At 41.1% G+C, this 17,881-nt stretch overlaps 3 protein-coding genes and 1 non-coding gene across 6 annotated transcripts in view; 1 reads left to right on the top strand and 3 right to left on the bottom strand.

The window, feature by feature from the left end:
* LOC135491662 (neuroglian-like) overlaps positions 1–7,040 on the bottom strand; it is a 69,558-nt gene extending 62,518 nt beyond the window's left edge. Inside the window, exon 1 of one of the 3 annotated variants that reach the window (XM_064777638.1) lies at positions 4,427–4,615. The gene's annotated coding sequence lies outside the window, so the exon portion shown is untranslated. Of the gene's footprint in view, positions 1–4,426; positions 4,616–6,935 lie in introns of those variants that run through there. The other 2 variants (XM_064777636.1, XM_064777634.1) reach the window with 2 other exon arrangements.
* An 8,109-nt stretch (positions 7,041–15,149) lies between these two features.
* Positions 15,150–15,791, top strand: LOC135490967 (histone H1-like). The gene has a single exon (XM_064776557.1). It carries the CDS (start codon positions 15,150–15,152, stop codon positions 15,789–15,791), a length of 642 nt encoding a protein of 213 aa, XP_064632627.1.
* A 355-nt stretch (positions 15,792–16,146) lies between these two features.
* Positions 16,147–16,220, bottom strand: Trnat-agu (transfer RNA threonine (anticodon AGU)). Its single transcript has one exon. It is a non-coding gene; the product is annotated as a tRNA-Thr (tRNA).
* Positions 16,221–16,799: 579 nt separating this feature from the next.
* LOC135490968 (histone H1-like) lies at positions 16,800–17,513 on the bottom strand. Its single transcript, XM_064776558.1, has one exon. It carries the CDS (start codon positions 17,511–17,513, stop codon positions 16,800–16,802), a length of 714 nt encoding a protein of 237 aa, XP_064632628.1.
* Positions 17,514–17,881: the final 368 nt, after the last annotated feature.

Here is a 17,881-nt window from a genome sequence, read left to right on the forward strand (position 1 = left end):
CTATTTCAAGCTTGTGACACGAAACGTTTATCATGTCACTGTTATCAAGTGTTGCAGGCTAGACTTGTAGGAAAATAACTTAATCGAGACAAATTGGTGTCGATCGTGTTACGTCCTAAGTGTAATCCTTTTGCGACAGAATATTTGCACAAAAATATCCTCAGGGTTATTCTTCACTAAGGTTCCTTAGGGCTATGAGAAGAACAGCCAACTTTACAAGGCGAACGATGGTGTACGACATTTCTTTCCGCTTTATCTCTTGAAAGCATTCTTGTCCCTAACTAATTCGCTGCATACGGACGACCAATGAATGAAGTCATCTTTGTAAGTTACGCGGTGAGCGAAGGGTCCAATTATCTAGCCTCTTCGCTTTATCACGTGCGTCGTTTCACTGACACGAATAGCAATAAGGGTATTACGCCCATTTGACCTTTACAGTAGCTTATAAAATAAGTGCAATATACCTTTATTGGTAAGACTTTTTACGTACAGAAAGAAAAATGCCTGGTGCCTTATTACAACACGACAGGTAAAAATAATTCATCAATAAAAAGTCGTGTTACAAGGAATGATGTTCCCGTATTCTAGAAGAATCTGTATGATGATATAATACATGTAGATTCTAATATACTCTGTGTTGGTTAATTCGCTGATAGAACAAATGATATATTTGCTTAGAATCTTTAATCATAATTAATAAAGCACACTGAAAGTACATGTAGTACTCAAACTTACATTTCTATAAAACCTTTTCTCTTTGATTATACTGGTATAGATCCGCCGCTAAGAACGTTGTTAGGTGGTCTCGGCAGGCGCAGTTTTCTGGTTCGAATGGGCAAATTTTGATAATTCAAAGGAACAGATTAGTTTATTGTTGAGATTAACGGATTTAAAGAGCCTTTGAGATGCATAACATGTGCACATCTAGTAATCTGGTCATCATACAAGACAACGAGTGATTTAGAAATTAACAGTAAATACATCAACATTACAAAGGTATCAAATACTACAATACATGATTTTAACTTTAAGATGATCTTTAACTATTGCCAATGACTATAGGTATTTCTTCTATAAAATCCTGCCATCCAAGATCTGAAAAAAAAATTATCGCTGGCGGTAGATGCCAATAATATTACAATTTGCTATCTATTGATCACTTCGATAGAGTAAGTGTTATGTTTCGCCCATAGCCATTGTTTGAAAGCAAACGCCATACTTAAAACATTATCTACAACTTAGGTTTTACTCGTCCAGAGGGAATTTCCTCTTGGTTTCATACGAATGATATAAAATAAATCTCTCTTCGGAAATCGATTCTTTAAAAATGATACGCTTGATACATTTTTTTCATAGTGTTAAACACCATATAATAAAATACAGTGAGGTTTTTTTTTACACAATCTGCTTTTAAATTGACACGAACCCAATATGGACCCATAACTCAATATCTAGTAAGTTGACCTGCGGACAATGATAACGCCATTAATCATGAGCAATCATTATTAGTATTATGTTATGACATCCTCTTTATCTCTTCCTCTAACCTTTCAAGTTGTAAAAAATATACTTCCCTGCGGTCACCCAAGTAGTTCTTTGAAGGTCTACGCCTTTAGATATAAAGGGTTTTACGGTTTTGAAAAACCTTTCATGATTTTTCAGGCAACACAACTATCGACCCCGTGGAGGTTTTTCGGTAAAATGAAAAAAAAGGTTTGTGAGATTCTGAAAAACCTCCAAAAAAATTTACATTGATCATCTAAAATCATAGCTAAATATTATGTTTTATTTTATTATAATCTGCACCAATCCATGTACGGGTATACCCACGATAGATCAATGATGGGACCTCACGTATTTACAAATTGGGAGGTCATGACCAAACAATTGACCTGCTGATCTCCAATGGTAATCAGTAATTGGGCTAGCCATCATTTTGTCCGTAAAGGCCTGATCTATCAAAATATGTTTATAATTATCAGAAACAGGGCCTCTATTCTCAACCATTCTAATATAACCGCATTTATGATGCGGGATCATGCCACTTTTCGACAACCTTTAATCAAGATATTGCAGTTATTACTGTGATTGTGTTTGTTTTCCGCAATAGCAAAATATATTTGACCTCGATCTGATCCCGCTTCTCAATTATAGATAATGATCAGGAAAATATTCTAATTAACTGTTTGCTTGTTGAGCCGACTTTACGTCTGAAAGAGCACTCGTAGAAAGTATGTATGGAAAACAGGCTCAAACTTGCACTGTTATTTTTGATTGCGGTTTAGGTCATGTTCGATATTTATATCAATAATTAACTCTGCACTCGTTGGAACGGGTTTCTAGTCTGAAGAAGTCCTCCCGAGGAAGCCAACCGAGACGTATGTAGCTATAGGACGCTCACGGTTTTTTTCGGTCGAACTGTCGTGGTGATTGCACATGTAGGCGAAAGATCACGCTTGAGAGAAAAAAGATGTTCACTATTTTTATAGGGCATTTACGTGTCTAGACAAAATATCAAGTGTGAATCCAAGTCTTACATGAAAAATCCTCATCGATCTTTCAGCAGGCGAAATTACGATATATGTATTCAAACCTCGAGATGCAGCCGTATTCAAGCGACGCATTGTAAATATTGGAGCGATGCTTTATATGTTTATATTTGTGTGCATTTCAACACTTGCACTAATCAACCACACTTTCAATGTGCTCTGCAGAGTGCATTCCCGTAGCAGTACACACGCCTTGTATAATTTTGCATTCTCGTCTCTTCGGTGCAGAAACTTGATAAAGCCCCCGCCAGGTTCAATGGACTCTCATATTGTTACATTCAGGGGCAGTTTGGGGTTCCGAAAACACCAGCACGCAATGCTAGCACCTTAACTGATAATGTCCGGTCGTTTCGCCCAAAACTCTTGGTCGAGGTCGAGGTCGAGGTCGACCTCTTGGTCGAGGTCCCATGGTTCTGGTGCGAGATCAAATAATATGAAACTCTAAGGGGTACATTACCTGTCGCCGTCGAGGCTTGATTTTATTTTGTGATCGATTTAGAAGCAAACTTGTCAGATTTTGAACTGCCATTGACAGTGTTTACATCATTTCGGTCTTCAAAGTCACCTTTTTACAAATTGCTTTTCAGTTCTTCTCTTCCACCTTGAAGGAATCAAGTGGCAGCACTCGGAAAAAGTTCTTTGTAGTTCATTTACGTCATCAACTTTGATTTTTATCTATTTTTGTAATATGGGCGGAACAACCAAGCAAAAGACTGGGGGCGAAACGAAGATGTCACTAAAGTAAGGCGACAACGTACGATATATATATAAATGCCTTTTTCATACTTTTCCGCAATGATCTACCGTATATCGGGTGATCTAAAAAAAACGTCTCGTTTTAAAAGTCCGATCACTGATCCGTCAGTTTTTCATCGATATCTTTTATATATGTTGTTTTATCATTTCGACGTCTTTTTTATCTGAAGTGTCCTCACATACGGTTGACGGCGAGTCTCTTGATGAAGAAGACATTTCGGTTCCAATACAAGTATTTTTGATTAAATGTTAGTCTTTTGTTTGAAATTAATGGCAGATGGCTTGTCAATCTTCACAACTATGAGCAAAAATTCGCAGATATTGCAAAAAGCACCTTTTTTCTTCAGAATGTACGAAATACATTATCCGTCAGAGATATTGTGAAGGCGAAATCGTTATTTTTCAGAGTTGTATGTGATCATAGATTAATAGCTGCCTATTGTCTTATTAGATGACCCATTTAACATGTTACATTGAATGCACTAACAATGGACGATGAAGAAAAAATGAAGAAAAAAATTGATTCAATTGTTTCTTATTATCCATGAGCAAATTTCGACAAATTCAATTGGGAAATCACGGTCTAGATTTCGGAACCAACCCGGGAAACTGAGGGCAGGACCTGGTTGTCCTTGGGAACAGACCAATCAGTCGCACGATCGCATCTAAGGTAATAGGTCTCTCACTGATTCTTCGGCACAGTAATAGTTGTGAAATGAGGCGGTCATATATCTTAAAAGGTATATCTGATTTGGAGAATGAGGTTTCTCTTGTTATCATTCCCTGAACAAAGATTGTACAAAATGGGATAGCATCAGCAAATTTATTTTTTTGTAAACCGGGAAATTTTCGCGTGCGAAAATAAAACGCCGCGATAACTAAGAATTAAAGAACATGAACAATTACAGCCGCTAATATTTCCCGGTTTACAGTATACGGTCAATGGTAAATTTAAAAAATATTGGCAATCGGCCGGAAGTTCAAAAAGCACTCTTGGCATAGCTTATTCAGGGACTATTCCTAAACATCACTTAGCGGAGCAGAAAAAGGTGATGAGATATTTGAAGTCAGTCACGTCAGTTCATCAACACACCGATTAGAAGAGCGATAAGGCCACTTACCATGTCGATCACCAAGACTGAAGAGTAATCCAATAAAAGAGCGATATTTCACCTCAAGAGAAGGCTATCACCGCCACTTAGAATGAACCACTAACGCTGCCGCGCGAGCATCCACGACCGTTTTGTTCAGCGGTTACGCCACATTCTGCCAGCGAGCGCTTTCGCCTTTCGCGAACGAGGAACCCAGGCGCGGAGGATATAAGTCGATATGTTGCTGTAACGGTCAAAATTACCGCGTCTCATCGAGTGTGAGAGACACTGACGCGCATACAGGCGACTTCAAATCAACTGTGAGAAATTATGATACGGGCAACGAACCTGTAGTTGAGTTCGCAAGCTGGCAACTATTGACTTTTGGGGACGATATCAGGTCTGAAGAGCAATAAATAGCGGAGATGAAACAATCCAAAATATCATAGAAGCCAGATGCCTTCTTGTTATTTCGGATAGTCTAGATCCATACGATATATAGTTGCTGCGGGGGTGTTTCAAGTTTGGTTCATCGATTTCTTGACGATTTAATTGGCGTTCTTCGTCAATCCTGAAGTCGCCTCTGATTCTTTCTTTCGCCAACATAGTATTTTTAGCCAAACGTCCTCAACAAGCCCGCATTAGGAAACGCGTTTGACAGTCGTGGCTACCTAGAATACCGACCTAAGATGGTGAACACTTCCAAATATCCACGACAGCTTTTACTTAATATCCAATATAAACTGCTTGTTACTGAGAATGCCTCATGATCAATAACCCGTACGAGATGGACAGCGCTGCCCAATTGTATACGACCATTAAGCGGATGCTTCGCTGGAGCCGACTAATAATTTTAGCATACCGTCCCCTGCCTAATCATTTAATCGAATTTTGCTATTGCTAGGATTCAATCTTGGCGATGAAACGCTGAAGACTGGTACACTCTTAGTGTAAAGAGTTTTGATACCCCTTAAAGCATTTTTAGCTCAAAAACCCTCATTTCTAAGAGTGCCATCATGCCACGAGGTTAATATCTCTACAAATACATTTAATGTACTGCCACCGATAAGCAGTGGTGTAATCTAGTACACACCTGTTTACTAATAGAATTCCTGCGCACGATTATTAGCAGGTGAACAAATAATAGAACTAGCTCTTGCAGCTTTTATGTGTCTGATTCTTTCTTCGATCTCGAGAAGTGAGTGTTCTGCAAGACGCAATAAGCGCTGTTGTACACCTACATGTTTAGAGTTAACACCAATGATACTGGCAGACTCCCTAAGATATATTCAGGGGAACATTGTCTCAAACATGAGAAAATTGTCAGCTTCTCTAATTCGGCCCACTCGGAGTTGACATTGTGTTCTCACAGTGTTCGAGCTCTTTTCAGAAGTAAAACTCATCGGGAATAAGCATCCCTAAAAAACAGTGCCAGGAATGGCGAATCTGCACATGGCATATTAAAACACCCCATGGTTTCTGATTACGGTTGTTTTATGATATTGAATTATTTCTTGCCTTCAAGAAGCGGGTGGAACTGAGCTTAGGTGTTGCCAGGGTAACCGTTTCTTTATAAAATTGCCTCTAAGCAGGGCACTCTCAGCTTTCAGATATTCGACAGACGACAAAGAAATGGTGAAATTTAAGTAGAATAACTGGATACAGAAATTTTATTTATGAAGATACCCCATGATTGTGGTTACAGCCATTTATACACAAAGAACATCACGCCATGCTGTCACAAAGAGAGTACCAACAATTATTAATTTTGCTCTTATGTGGTAAAGATAAAGATACTTGCGACGAATCCAATACATGAATACAAAATATATCTCTCTGAGCAACCTGTAGGCCTAACCATACTTCAAAGTTGATAACAAGTCGGAGTCAATCAACAACGCAGAATAACAATGGGCGAACGCCAGACAAACAGCATCACGCCAAGCTGTCAACAGAGACAGCTACAATGACATTTACATCTCGCCGGGAGCAAGACGAGAGGTTATTGGTCATTATGAAATAAATTGGTATGAGAAAGGTTACGTGAGTTAATAGCGTGAAAATTATCTCATTGAGACTGAGCCTGATATTAACAATTCTTGGCAATAACTTCCGTTAATTACTGGTCAGACGGAGTCTTAACCTTCTCAGGTCATGGTGTTAGATTTATATGCAGCGTGACTGAATAGTTATTTATATTTACCAACACAATTTCCAATTTTCTGTGGGGGTGAACCCTCCCTCGAATCCAAGATCACACCATCGGGCCTCTATAAGTTCAGCTGCCCCCCCCCGCTGGTGGTCGTGCCATCACGTGACCAGCTTCTATCAAATTCGATGAGAAGCACAATTGTTTTTCAGGAGATGACCTTGGGAGGCGGATCAACAACGCTCAATTACGTCATTGGTGACGTGCTGACCCCAAACTAATCTCATACAGCGCTGGATTAACTACATGTATAGGATTACCTTATAAAAATATCGTAAGAAGGAGAGTGATAGAAGCTAACAAGACCGAAATAATTTAAATATGACTTACCAAGACTATGAGACGGCAAGATCAAACGTATGGCATGTCAACCCATTAGCCACGTTTCTATTTTCAGAGTGAATTGATGCTGTAGTCAGAAACCGTTGTTGGAAACTAAGAAAAATCCGTAATCCTGGTTCCGCTTTTCCAGTCAAGGTTGCCAGAGATTATGTGCGAGAGGTTGCTAACCTGCCGAGCGCGTAAAATAACTTATTCCAAGCCTGAAGGTACCTAGAAGCCAGTTGGGTTACATAAAATAGTAATGTAATGGAGAAGAACTCACACGGGCCTAGGTATAAGAACAAGTAGACAGACAATACGTGTATAACAATAGGAAGTTTTCGCAAATCTCCCGAAACGCCAACGCGAACGTCTATCCCATTGTTCGAGCCACTGATGAGGATGTTGAACAATAGGACAGGCGTTCGCGTTTGGCGTTTCGGGGATCTGCGAAAACTCACCAATATGTAAGGAGGACCGCGTCTTCTTGAGAAAAATAGAAAAGGTAATTAAATGTTCTTTTCACATGGTATGCTCTGCACTAAAAGGCCTAGTGGGCTCACGTATAGAGTACCTTAACTTATACATCTTCTGCAATTTTATAAACGCATGATCGACACGACAAACTTTTGTCGCATGCAATGTTTATTGCAGGTCTGTCATGTTTCTGGGTCTTTGTCATTGCAGGTACCTGCGACGAAAAAAATGGTAAACATCAAACCCAGCCGTAACCGGTTTTGTCGTTGGTCATCGCAGCAATAAAAATATTCAAAGAAAACAGGGTGATACTTTGAGAAAACGTAAAGTATGTTGGCATTGTCCTATTTTGACGATGAAAGCACTTTTGGTTATGCACAGTCAAGTAGAAAAAAAATCAACCTTTCCGCAAACTTATTAGTAATTTGGCATTTCGTACTAGCCCTGGAGCTGACCTGTTTACCTAATAACCCACCAAGTGACCAAAGAGGCTAATTCCGTGAGAAATGCGGCAAATCTGCTGCATACTGAGAGATTTTTTACGATAGGCAAATGACATGACGAGAGCTAAGCCGTCGTTGTTGGCTAATTTGCGCTGTCTCCTTCGCGACCTGGCCCTCGAGATGCTCTAACTAAGTTTGTGACTAGGAATGGCCGCCGGAATATTGTTAGCTGCCCTGAGAATTTGCATTGGACATGTAATTGAAAGTTGCAATGGACATGTTTTGGAAATTTGTTACGCATTGTAGGAGATGGTGCCGCATAGAAGGGACCGTGTCACCCATTTTTCTCATATACATGTACACGAACGTTGTATATGTATCGGGTTGCCCAATGAAAGTGCACCCAACTTTGAGGCGTTATAACATACGAGGTGTCGTATTGCAATAGCATGCCGCGAAGTTACTATTTACAGCTCACAAGGTCATTTGCATAAGATATTGATGACGTTTTAGTCACGTGACAGGCGGACATCGACACTTATTTCTACGCATTTGAGCTTATTCCAAAGTAAATTATCTTTGACCCTGCATTGTTTTTAGCATGAATGATACCATAGAGTCAGAAAGAGAAATATTCAGAACAATTATGTAGTATTTCCAACACTCGGACATGTGCCAGATTGAATCTAACTGCCCAAGTTAGAAAGCCTGAATCCATTACGAAACCGCATTTTGTCCGACATTGCCTGTAATTCAGCGATGGGGAAAATAGAGAGCAGCAGCTGCAGTGACGTCATCTTCGCGGAATGCTATTCTGCAGGACCCTGAACATCGATCTATTTTACATTGGTGATACAATAATGGAGTATATATTCGTTGTTGCATCTACACGACCTACCACATGAAAAACAAAACGGCATATCAAAAAATCAAATGCCATGCAAGAAAAACTTCAATGCCACTCAATTCAAATGATACTGTATGTCCCCTACACTGAAAAAGTGGGCCTGTGTTCAAGCCTTTTTAAAACATTGCGCAACATTCTGTTGTACAAATAAATGTATGATACAGTTTAGCAATGATTTTTTCTCAGATTTACTGGATACCGGTACTACAAATAAATGTGTAAGGACAATATGCAAAAATCGTTAACGTGTACTAATATGACATGGATGACTTAGATATCTTGTAGAGGAGATAATCGTGATAAAGGCAGCTGAAATTGGAGACTTAGCCTCTCGCCATCACTAAGTCCCCCATCTACCTATGTAGATCTTTTCAATCATCGGCAGTGTTGACGGTGCCTTATCCCGTCTGGGTGTTAGACTTACAAGCGATGTTGCGAGTATACGTAAATCATCCTAAGATAAACGATTCTCCAATTAGATGAGCATTCGCTTGAGGATCAGCCTGAAATATGAATCGGATCTTGGCTGACGTTGTGAGCTCATGATGTCAACCCTTGTTTCTCGCCTGTTCGATTGAATCCTACACCAACCAGTTTGAGGTTCATCGAAACGGGAAACAATAGGCTACACTAACCAGTGTGAGGTACATCGAAACGGGAAACAATAGGTTACACTAACAAGTGTGAGGTACATCGAAACCGGAAACAATAGGCTACACCAACTCTTCTTTCCGCAACATGTCCATGCTCGGAGTAGTGACTCGGTTGCTTCTCCTTAGTAGAACAGCGGAACGACTTCCGTTTCCGACGAAAAATGCGCAGTTGGAAATCACTGCTCCTCTTTCCACAGAGATGGCCCAGCCGCTCCTTTGTCGATGATGGAGCTGGCCAAATATAATCAACAAGGTACAATGACTTCGACGGCACAATGGTAAACCACGGCATTCACCACATCACGCATCTTAGGCAAGACATCTCCTCCTCCCCAAGCAACAGAAATCAATTCAAAGCACTATATCTTAATTGCAAGCGATATAACATTCGGAATCTATCAAGTTCTGTCGGAATATGGTGGAAATACAAATTGATTAAAACAACGACTAGTGATGTCGTAACAGACAATAGCTGTTGAGAAGTGGTTTGAAGTGTCTCGAATTGCTGGGACGCATCAAACATAAGACACTGCAACCACTCATGTTTTAATTACACTATACAATCAATTGACAGATAGTGTTTGTTGCATGTGTTGTCGTTGTTCGCTGCAGGGCCGCCGTGGAATATAAGGATGAATTGGGAGAACAAATTTTGACCAGCAAATATACAGTCATGTAGTCCTACCTTTGCACATAATTTTAACTAACGAACAGCGCAAAAGTTATGGCGATTTCAGATTTCGATGAAATGCGAATCATGGCAAAGGCTCTTCAAAACTAACCCGAGTTGTTCAAAACAACTTTATATCAGTAACTTGGTGTTGATAACTGGCGTCATCGCCAATCAGTTAAGTTCATTAGATTTAAAAGCGCCAAGGTAAACTATAGGTTAGTGTATGCTGTGTTATGAAGAACCGGACTCTGGAGTAGCTACGTAGTACATGTACGTCCCATCCACTTCACTCGAGGGAAATGGTCAAAACTATATCTACAGACTGTTGGTCAAGTCCGAGGTACAGATTGACCTTCAAACAAGCCTTCTACACATCAGTTTTTTCCGTTTTTACTTATTTAGCGTAGCTGTTCTCTTGATGATGCCAAACTGAATCAACCCGACACTTCTCGTCCAGCCAATATGGAAAATTGGCTGACAATTCGATTGACAAGTTTTACGAGTGGATTTGGGAGATTTTCTAGTAGGCGAGAGTCATTAGGAGACATAACAACCGACAAAACAGTAGAAATACGCCACATATACATGTACATATCATCTTTCTGGTCACCTAAATCCCACACCCAAATTGTCCCTTCAAATCACGTGCACGGAGCTATATAACTACGATTGCCTTGTGCATGCACACTTCCGACTCCAAAAGAATCGACTCGAATCTTAATTCAAATTCGCCATTGCTGACATCATTGGCGCCAAAGACTATTTCTTTTGACCCTGTTGACCTCGCTTCTAAAAACATTTTTGAGAAAGCCATTCAAACATTGAAATCAACTACGAACATTTTCTATTATATCACCGAGCTATATAAATACGATATATCAAGAAAAATCTGTCGCACTATTGAATTATACGATTAGTTGGAACTATTTGCACCAAATTACCCTTCCGCCAGCGTATCCTCGTCACAATCATGGCGCTTTTTCAACATGGCGACGACCTGAACAACAAAAATCCCGTACTATCATTAAAGCCTTGATGGCCTCGGCGGTTAAACGGTTGCACTTTGGATTGGATGGTCACGGGTTCGAACCCCGGCGAAACTATTTTTTCGTGTTTTTTTAAACATTTCTTGTTATTAATCATTTATGTACGTTTATCGGGCGCGGATCGAAGCGGGTGCACCAGACGCACGGCTCCCAATTGATGTAAACTTTTTTAAAGTGACCACTTATAAAATTTTGGAACACACCTGTCCAGGAATTTTGATAAGAAATGCAGAGCACGCTCCCTCTTCTTCCAGTTCCTAGATTCGCCGGCACTCTTATACCATTATGAATATTATCACGAAGAAAACCCCTTCACCCGAACTTTTGAAGCTGAAGTACACACTGATTTCAGGTGTTCGAGAACTCCAGAGAATGGTTTGACAAGTCGGCGCTTAATTCATTATTAGTGATGAGCATTTAGTTTGTAACTACATTGATGAGCAGGCGGACAGATTCAAATTACATATCATCTTTCTGGTCACCTAAATCCCACACCCAAATTGTCCCTTCAAATCACGTGCACGGAGCTATATAACTACGATTGCCTTGTCCATGCACACTTCCGACTCCAAAAGAATCGACTCGAATCTTTATTCAAATTCGCCATTGCTGACATCATTGGCGCCAAAGACTATTTCTTTTGACCCTGTTGACCTCGCTTCTAAAAACATTTTTGAGAAAGCCATTCAAACATTGAAATCAACTACGAACATTTTCTATTATATCACCGAGCTATATAAATACGATATATATCAAGAAAAATCTGTCGCACTATTGAATTATACGATTAGTTGGAACTATTTGCACCCAATTACCCTTCCGCCAGCGTATCCTCGTCACAATCATGGCGCTTTTTCAACATGGCGACGACCTGAACAACAAAAATCCCGTGCTATCATTAAAGCCTTGATGGCCCCGGCGGTTAAACGGTTGCACTCTGGATTGGATGGTCACGGGTTCGGACCCCGGCGAAACTATTTTTTCGTGTTTTTTTAAACATTTCTTGTTATTAATTATTTATGTACGTTTATCGGGCGCGGATCCAAGCGGGTGCACCAGACGCACGGCTCCCAATTGATGAAAACGTTTTTAAATTGACCACTTATAAAATTTTGGAACACACCTGTCCAGGAATTTTGATAAGAAATGCAGAGCACGCTTCCTCTTTTTCCAGTTCCTAGATTCGCCGGCACTCTTATACCATTATGAATATTATCACGAAGAAAACCCCTTCACCCGAACTTTTGAAGCTGAAGTACACACTGATTCCAGGTGTTCGAGAACTCCAGAGAATGGCTTGACAAGTCGGCGCTAAATTCATTATTAGTGATGAGCATTTAGTTTGTAACTACAGTGGTGAGCAGGCGGACAGATTCATATTACATATGTACATTGTGACACCTCTGTTGGCGTGGTTCACTCGCGGCCATTTTGAAAGTAGAATACAATGCACATGGTTTCAGGGATATAAATCTATGCATAGCCGAAAGAAAGTCATGTAAACTTTCCAAGCAACAGATGAATGATAATGGAATACCCGGATGATCACAAATGCCGATAATCCTCCATCAAATAGGGCATTCTTGGTAAGTTGCCGAACTTTCCTCGCGGCGGAGCGTGATCAGATTAGACTTAGGGGATTAGGGGTCATATAATTTGTCCGCCTCTTCCTCGAGATATGATCATCTGAATTAGAGATTGGCGTGAGCTGAGGAGTTTTCGGCTGGTTTGGAATTAGTTGCGTGTCTTGGAGAGACGGCGACGACAATGCATCGGTGTGGGAAGATAATTTTGTATATCTTGGAAGTTGGCTTGTTGTCGGAGCGGTCAAGTGCTGGACTATTTGGAAAGGAATGAACGCAAACCCGTCCCCGCGCACAATACCGCCCAGCGCTCGAGCTCTCGTGTTGAGAGCAGTTAAGTCCTCCCCTGTCAAGTATGTCGAGCTCGACGCATCGCGGTGGACAGGTCCTCGCTAACAACTCCATTATCAATTTGTAGATTTACTCGAATGTGAAACTCAAGACTGGTTCTCATAAGTCTGATCCCGTGCATCTCATACGGGAGACCCTGGTAGCCTATTTATAGAATTAACCATCAGAATGAAATAAGAGGCTTCGGGTAATTATATTCATTTGCCAGGAGCAATATCATCTGATGATATGGGAGACTTTCATGGCTTTGTAATAAAGCCTCCCCATTCGTTTACACTACAGAACGAAAGGTTGCCAATGCAATTTACTTTCGGCAGGATCGTATAGCCAGAGGGGGAGAGACAACCAAAATTGTAATAACCTTTACCGTTTACATGTAAGCATGAACATGTTTTTAACATCGGACTATGCACAGTGGGGCAATAGAAATATCGGAGTAGGAAAAATTACTTAAAAGCAGTTTCATAGTGCTCTTTTGGTCATTGCTGACGGTAAGGCCATGCTTAACAAGCCGATCATTTGTTTCTAATTGATCTAAGAGAGTTATGTTTGTTCTAGGCAAACCAACAATGATGCATGGACAAAATAAACAAGATCTGAGTCCTACCCCAACCATCAATATAATAATGATGGTAGGACATCTCCATCAGCCATGAAGTTGCTCAAGAGCAATAATATTACCTTTGGATGACCAATAACTGGGAGAAATTTGCCCCGAGAAATATTTTGTTTGCACGTACCCTCCACAGACGGTCAAATAGAGCTGAGTGTTTCCTCAGACAGCATGACAGACCAGAACCTCTAAATAAATTTATTGGAAGACCCCAGACGGAGGAACTTTGACATACAAAATTAGCACATTTGAGGGACTAACGAGTGGTCCAAAAACAAACAAAATACTCAGATGGCCGGCGACTTGCAGTATGTCAATCGTACTCGTTCAGATGCTAACAATTCGGAGAGAAAAAAATGAATCGGCTCCTAATGCCTTCGATCATGGATGACACCGAGATAGTCAACATAACTGAAAGTCGTGGATTCTCAAAATACCAAAATGTCTCAAGTAGGATAACTTACAAGACAAACTTGCAGTATCTTATGTAAATGTACTTGCATTACTTACAGAATAAAGTAGATGTACTTTATTTTGTGAGTTACCGCGGGGTGAAACGTCTACCGCAACATCATTTATTCCCACAAAAAACTCCACTCTGCAAAAATTACGCCAGATATCAGTGTCGTAAGCAAACAACTCCTACAAACTAATGAGCCTTCCTTTGCAAATAACACTCCGCCGCCAATATTTATCAACCAAAGGATGATGGGGTCATGTTTTGGACAAACTCATTGACAACATTCGTTCGCATTTTTCTTATTGCTTTTTTGGTCACTGCTGACCATATAAGGGCTTGCTTTACGAGATCAATAATTTCTTTTCAAATGCGAATGGGGAAATTGCAGTTCACATGAGAGTGTTTAACAACACATTGTCAGTTTCAGTCCAGCAATCGACAATAGAAACATGATGAAAATTATCCATTCGTAAGCTGACGGAGTCCAAAACGACGCTGTTTTTAAATAGATTTGTTATCTGAAACCATGAATTTTCTTTTCAAATCACCGTGCAATTCAAGTTAAATTTTGTCGCAAAGTGAGCCTTAGAAACTTAAGTCTTATTTTGAAGACCAAAATAAGGAACAATGCACCGGTATCGAAAAAGAATGTGGGGCCAAGTTAGTTGGTCAATAGTCTGTCACAGTGGGTTAAAGGGAGGATGGCATCACCCTGATGCAAGCTGCCAAGATGACAAAAACAATTAAATTACGACAATGGCGTAATTAAGGCTTTGAAACAATGGGGCAATTAATATCGGAGCAGCTGTGAATGTTGGCGACACCTCAGGTTGTCACTATGCGGCAAGCCTGCCAAATTACTCAGTCGTGACGCAATTAGAGCAGTAATTAAGCTGCTTTGAGTGGTATGTCTTTGAAATTTTTAAGTACAAAAAGGGCCGAGAGGCAAACTTAAGTCATTCGTTGATCCCGGCTCCTACAGAAAAGATCGATTCGATTATCAATCCTGACGTCACCATGGCTGATACAACTACCACTGCTCCTGTTGCTACTGCTCTTGCTGCCAAGGCAAAGGCCAAGACGACCATCGACCACCCTCCGGCTAAAGTCATGGTGAAGGCTGCTGTCGCCGCCCTGAAGGAACGCACCGGTTCCTCGCGTCCTGCCATCATGAAGTACATCGCCGCCAACTACAATTACGACAATGCCAAGGCTGTAGCTGCAGCTCTGAAGAAAGGAGTCGATGCCGGGACATTCATCCAGGTTAAAGCAAGTTTCAAACTTTCTGCCGAAGCCAAGCTAGCCGACAAGCCGAAGAAACCTGCCACTAAGCCTAAGAAAGAGAAAACGAAAAAGACGACTGAGAAAAAGACACCCAAAAAGAAGACTGTAAAGCCTACCGACGAGACAAAGATCACAAAAGCGAAGAAGACGCCGAAGCCGAAGAAGTCTGAGGAGAAAAAGAGCGTGAAGGCGGTGACGAAAGCCAAGACTGACAAGCCCAAAGTCAAGAAAACCATCAAGCCAAAGACTGACAAGCCCAAAGTCAAGAAAGCCATCAAGCCAAAGACTGACAAGCCAAAACCCAAGAAAATGACCACCGACAAAGCGAAGAAAGCCACCACGCCAAAGGCACAGAAGAAGACCACCAAAGCCTAAACGACCCCAGTCCTCGGCAATCTTTGCTACCCACGGCCCTTCTAAGGGCCAACCAAGTATTTAAAAAGAGATCATCAGTTGCCCAATTAATGCTTGTTTTGAAAAGGTCGATCAATTTTATGAAAATATTTGTGAATCAAAAATTAATATTCCCCAAAATTTGCACCTGGGAAACGGTATGGCGCCAACCAAGAGTTTCGAGAGTTTCGACATCGGTTGTGAGTGGAAGCTGCATTTTGCCACATGTAAAATTCTCCCCCCCCCCCCCCGGATCCAACCCCTCCCCCTCCCCCTTCCCCACCACAAAAGAACACACAAAACTGAGAAAAAAAAAGTTGAGGTCATGGGTGTAAAAAGGCTCTGATGAGATTCGAACTCATGATCTCCTGTTTACTAGACAGGCGCTTTAACCAACTAAGCCACAGAGCCGCGGTTGATTCCGAAGACTTATCTCCAGATCCTATGATTCCGCATCGCAAGACTTCAGCCACTTATGCGGGTAACCAAGGTCAATTCTCCAGCAATTACTGATTATATATAGCTTTATTTGTTAATTATGGGGATAAAACAAGTTGAACAAGTTCCAGGTCAACCATTTTTGTTTGATTTACCGAACTAACGTACTTGTGACCTCGTACCACAAAAAAGAATTACAATTTCCTTTGACTTGCCAGGCTTAGGTGAAATACTGTTTCATTTGCAATGGCAAGTTCCGCCCAAAATCGGAAACAGAAACTGCTAGGCCGATGTGAAATTGGAATTCGTCCCCACGGTTACCCATAAAATTCATTCCTCTTCAATTTTTCAAATATGGATCGCGATTTATCTATCCTGGGTCAACAACCCCTTCACACCAATTACGTGAAGAGTTTTGCAACAATCATTAGAAACAGGTACATCTGTCAGTTGCAACAAGCAGCAATTGTGTAACAGAGTATCTCTTTTTAAATATTTGGTTGGCCCTTAGAAGGGCCGTCGGTAGCAAAGACTGCTGATGACTAGAGATGTTTAAGCTTTGGTGGTCTTCTTCTGTGCCTTAGGCTTGGTGGCTTTCTTTGGCTTGTCAGTCTTGGTGGCCGTCTTCTTGACCGTGGGCTTCTCGGTCTTGGTTGCGGCTTTCTTGACTTTGGGCTTGTCAGTTTTAGGCTTGGTGGCTTTCTTGACCTTGGGTTTGTCAGTCTTGGCCGCTATCGTGGTCTTCTTCACGCTCTTTTTCTCTGCTGACTTCTTCGGCTTGCTATCTTTCTTGGGAGTCTTCTTCACTTTCTTGACCTTTCCCTCATCGGTTGACTTAGTAGCTTTCTTCTTGGGCGTTTTGGTCTTTTTCTCCGTCGTCTTGGCCGATTTCGCCTTTTTCACTTTCGCAGTTTTTGTGGCAGGTTTCTTGGCTGGTTTCTTGGTCGGCTTCTCGGGTTTCTTGGCCTCGGCGGAAAGTTTGAAACTTGCTTTGACCTGGATGAATGTTCCGGATTCGACTGCTTTCTTCAAAGCCGCAGCGACAGCTTTGGCATTGTCGTAGTTATAGTTGGCGGCGATGTACTTCATGATGGCAGGACGCGAGGAACCGGTGCGTTCCTTCAGGGCGGCGACAGCAGCCTTCACCATGACTTTAGCCGGAGGGTGGTCGGCAGATTTCTTGGGTTTAACAGCAGTCTTGGGTTTCACCGCAGCAACATCATCAACAACATCGGTGGTGTTAGTAGCAGTGGTAGTATCAGCCATGATGACTTTTGAAAACTGTTCGTCACGAGTTGATATGAGCTGTATGCCAAGTATTCAACGAATGATTCCGGTTGAAATATGGACCGTATTTATACTAAAATCGTCACCTACGCCTTAATTGGAAAGTTTTTAATTACAAAGCTGTGAGTCGCCTGGCAGCCAAGCGACGATGGGCGTTAGGCGTGGACAAGACAAGGTGTTAGCAATCCCAACAACAGCTTCGCAGCCTCTAATTACATCTCGACTTTGTTTTTCACAGAAGCAACAGACTGAAAACCTCCCGTCTCCATGCCTTGGGCTGTTATATGTTGATTACATTTACTATATTCAGAATCTTCATTTATTTTTATGTATATATTCAAATACAA

The sequence above is a fragment of the Lineus longissimus genome, chromosome 7, assembly GCF_910592395.1.
Source record: "Lineus longissimus chromosome 7, tnLinLong1.2, whole genome shotgun sequence".
In the NCBI taxonomy this organism is placed as follows: Eukaryota; Metazoa; Nemertea; class Pilidiophora; order Heteronemertea; family Lineidae; genus Lineus; species Lineus longissimus.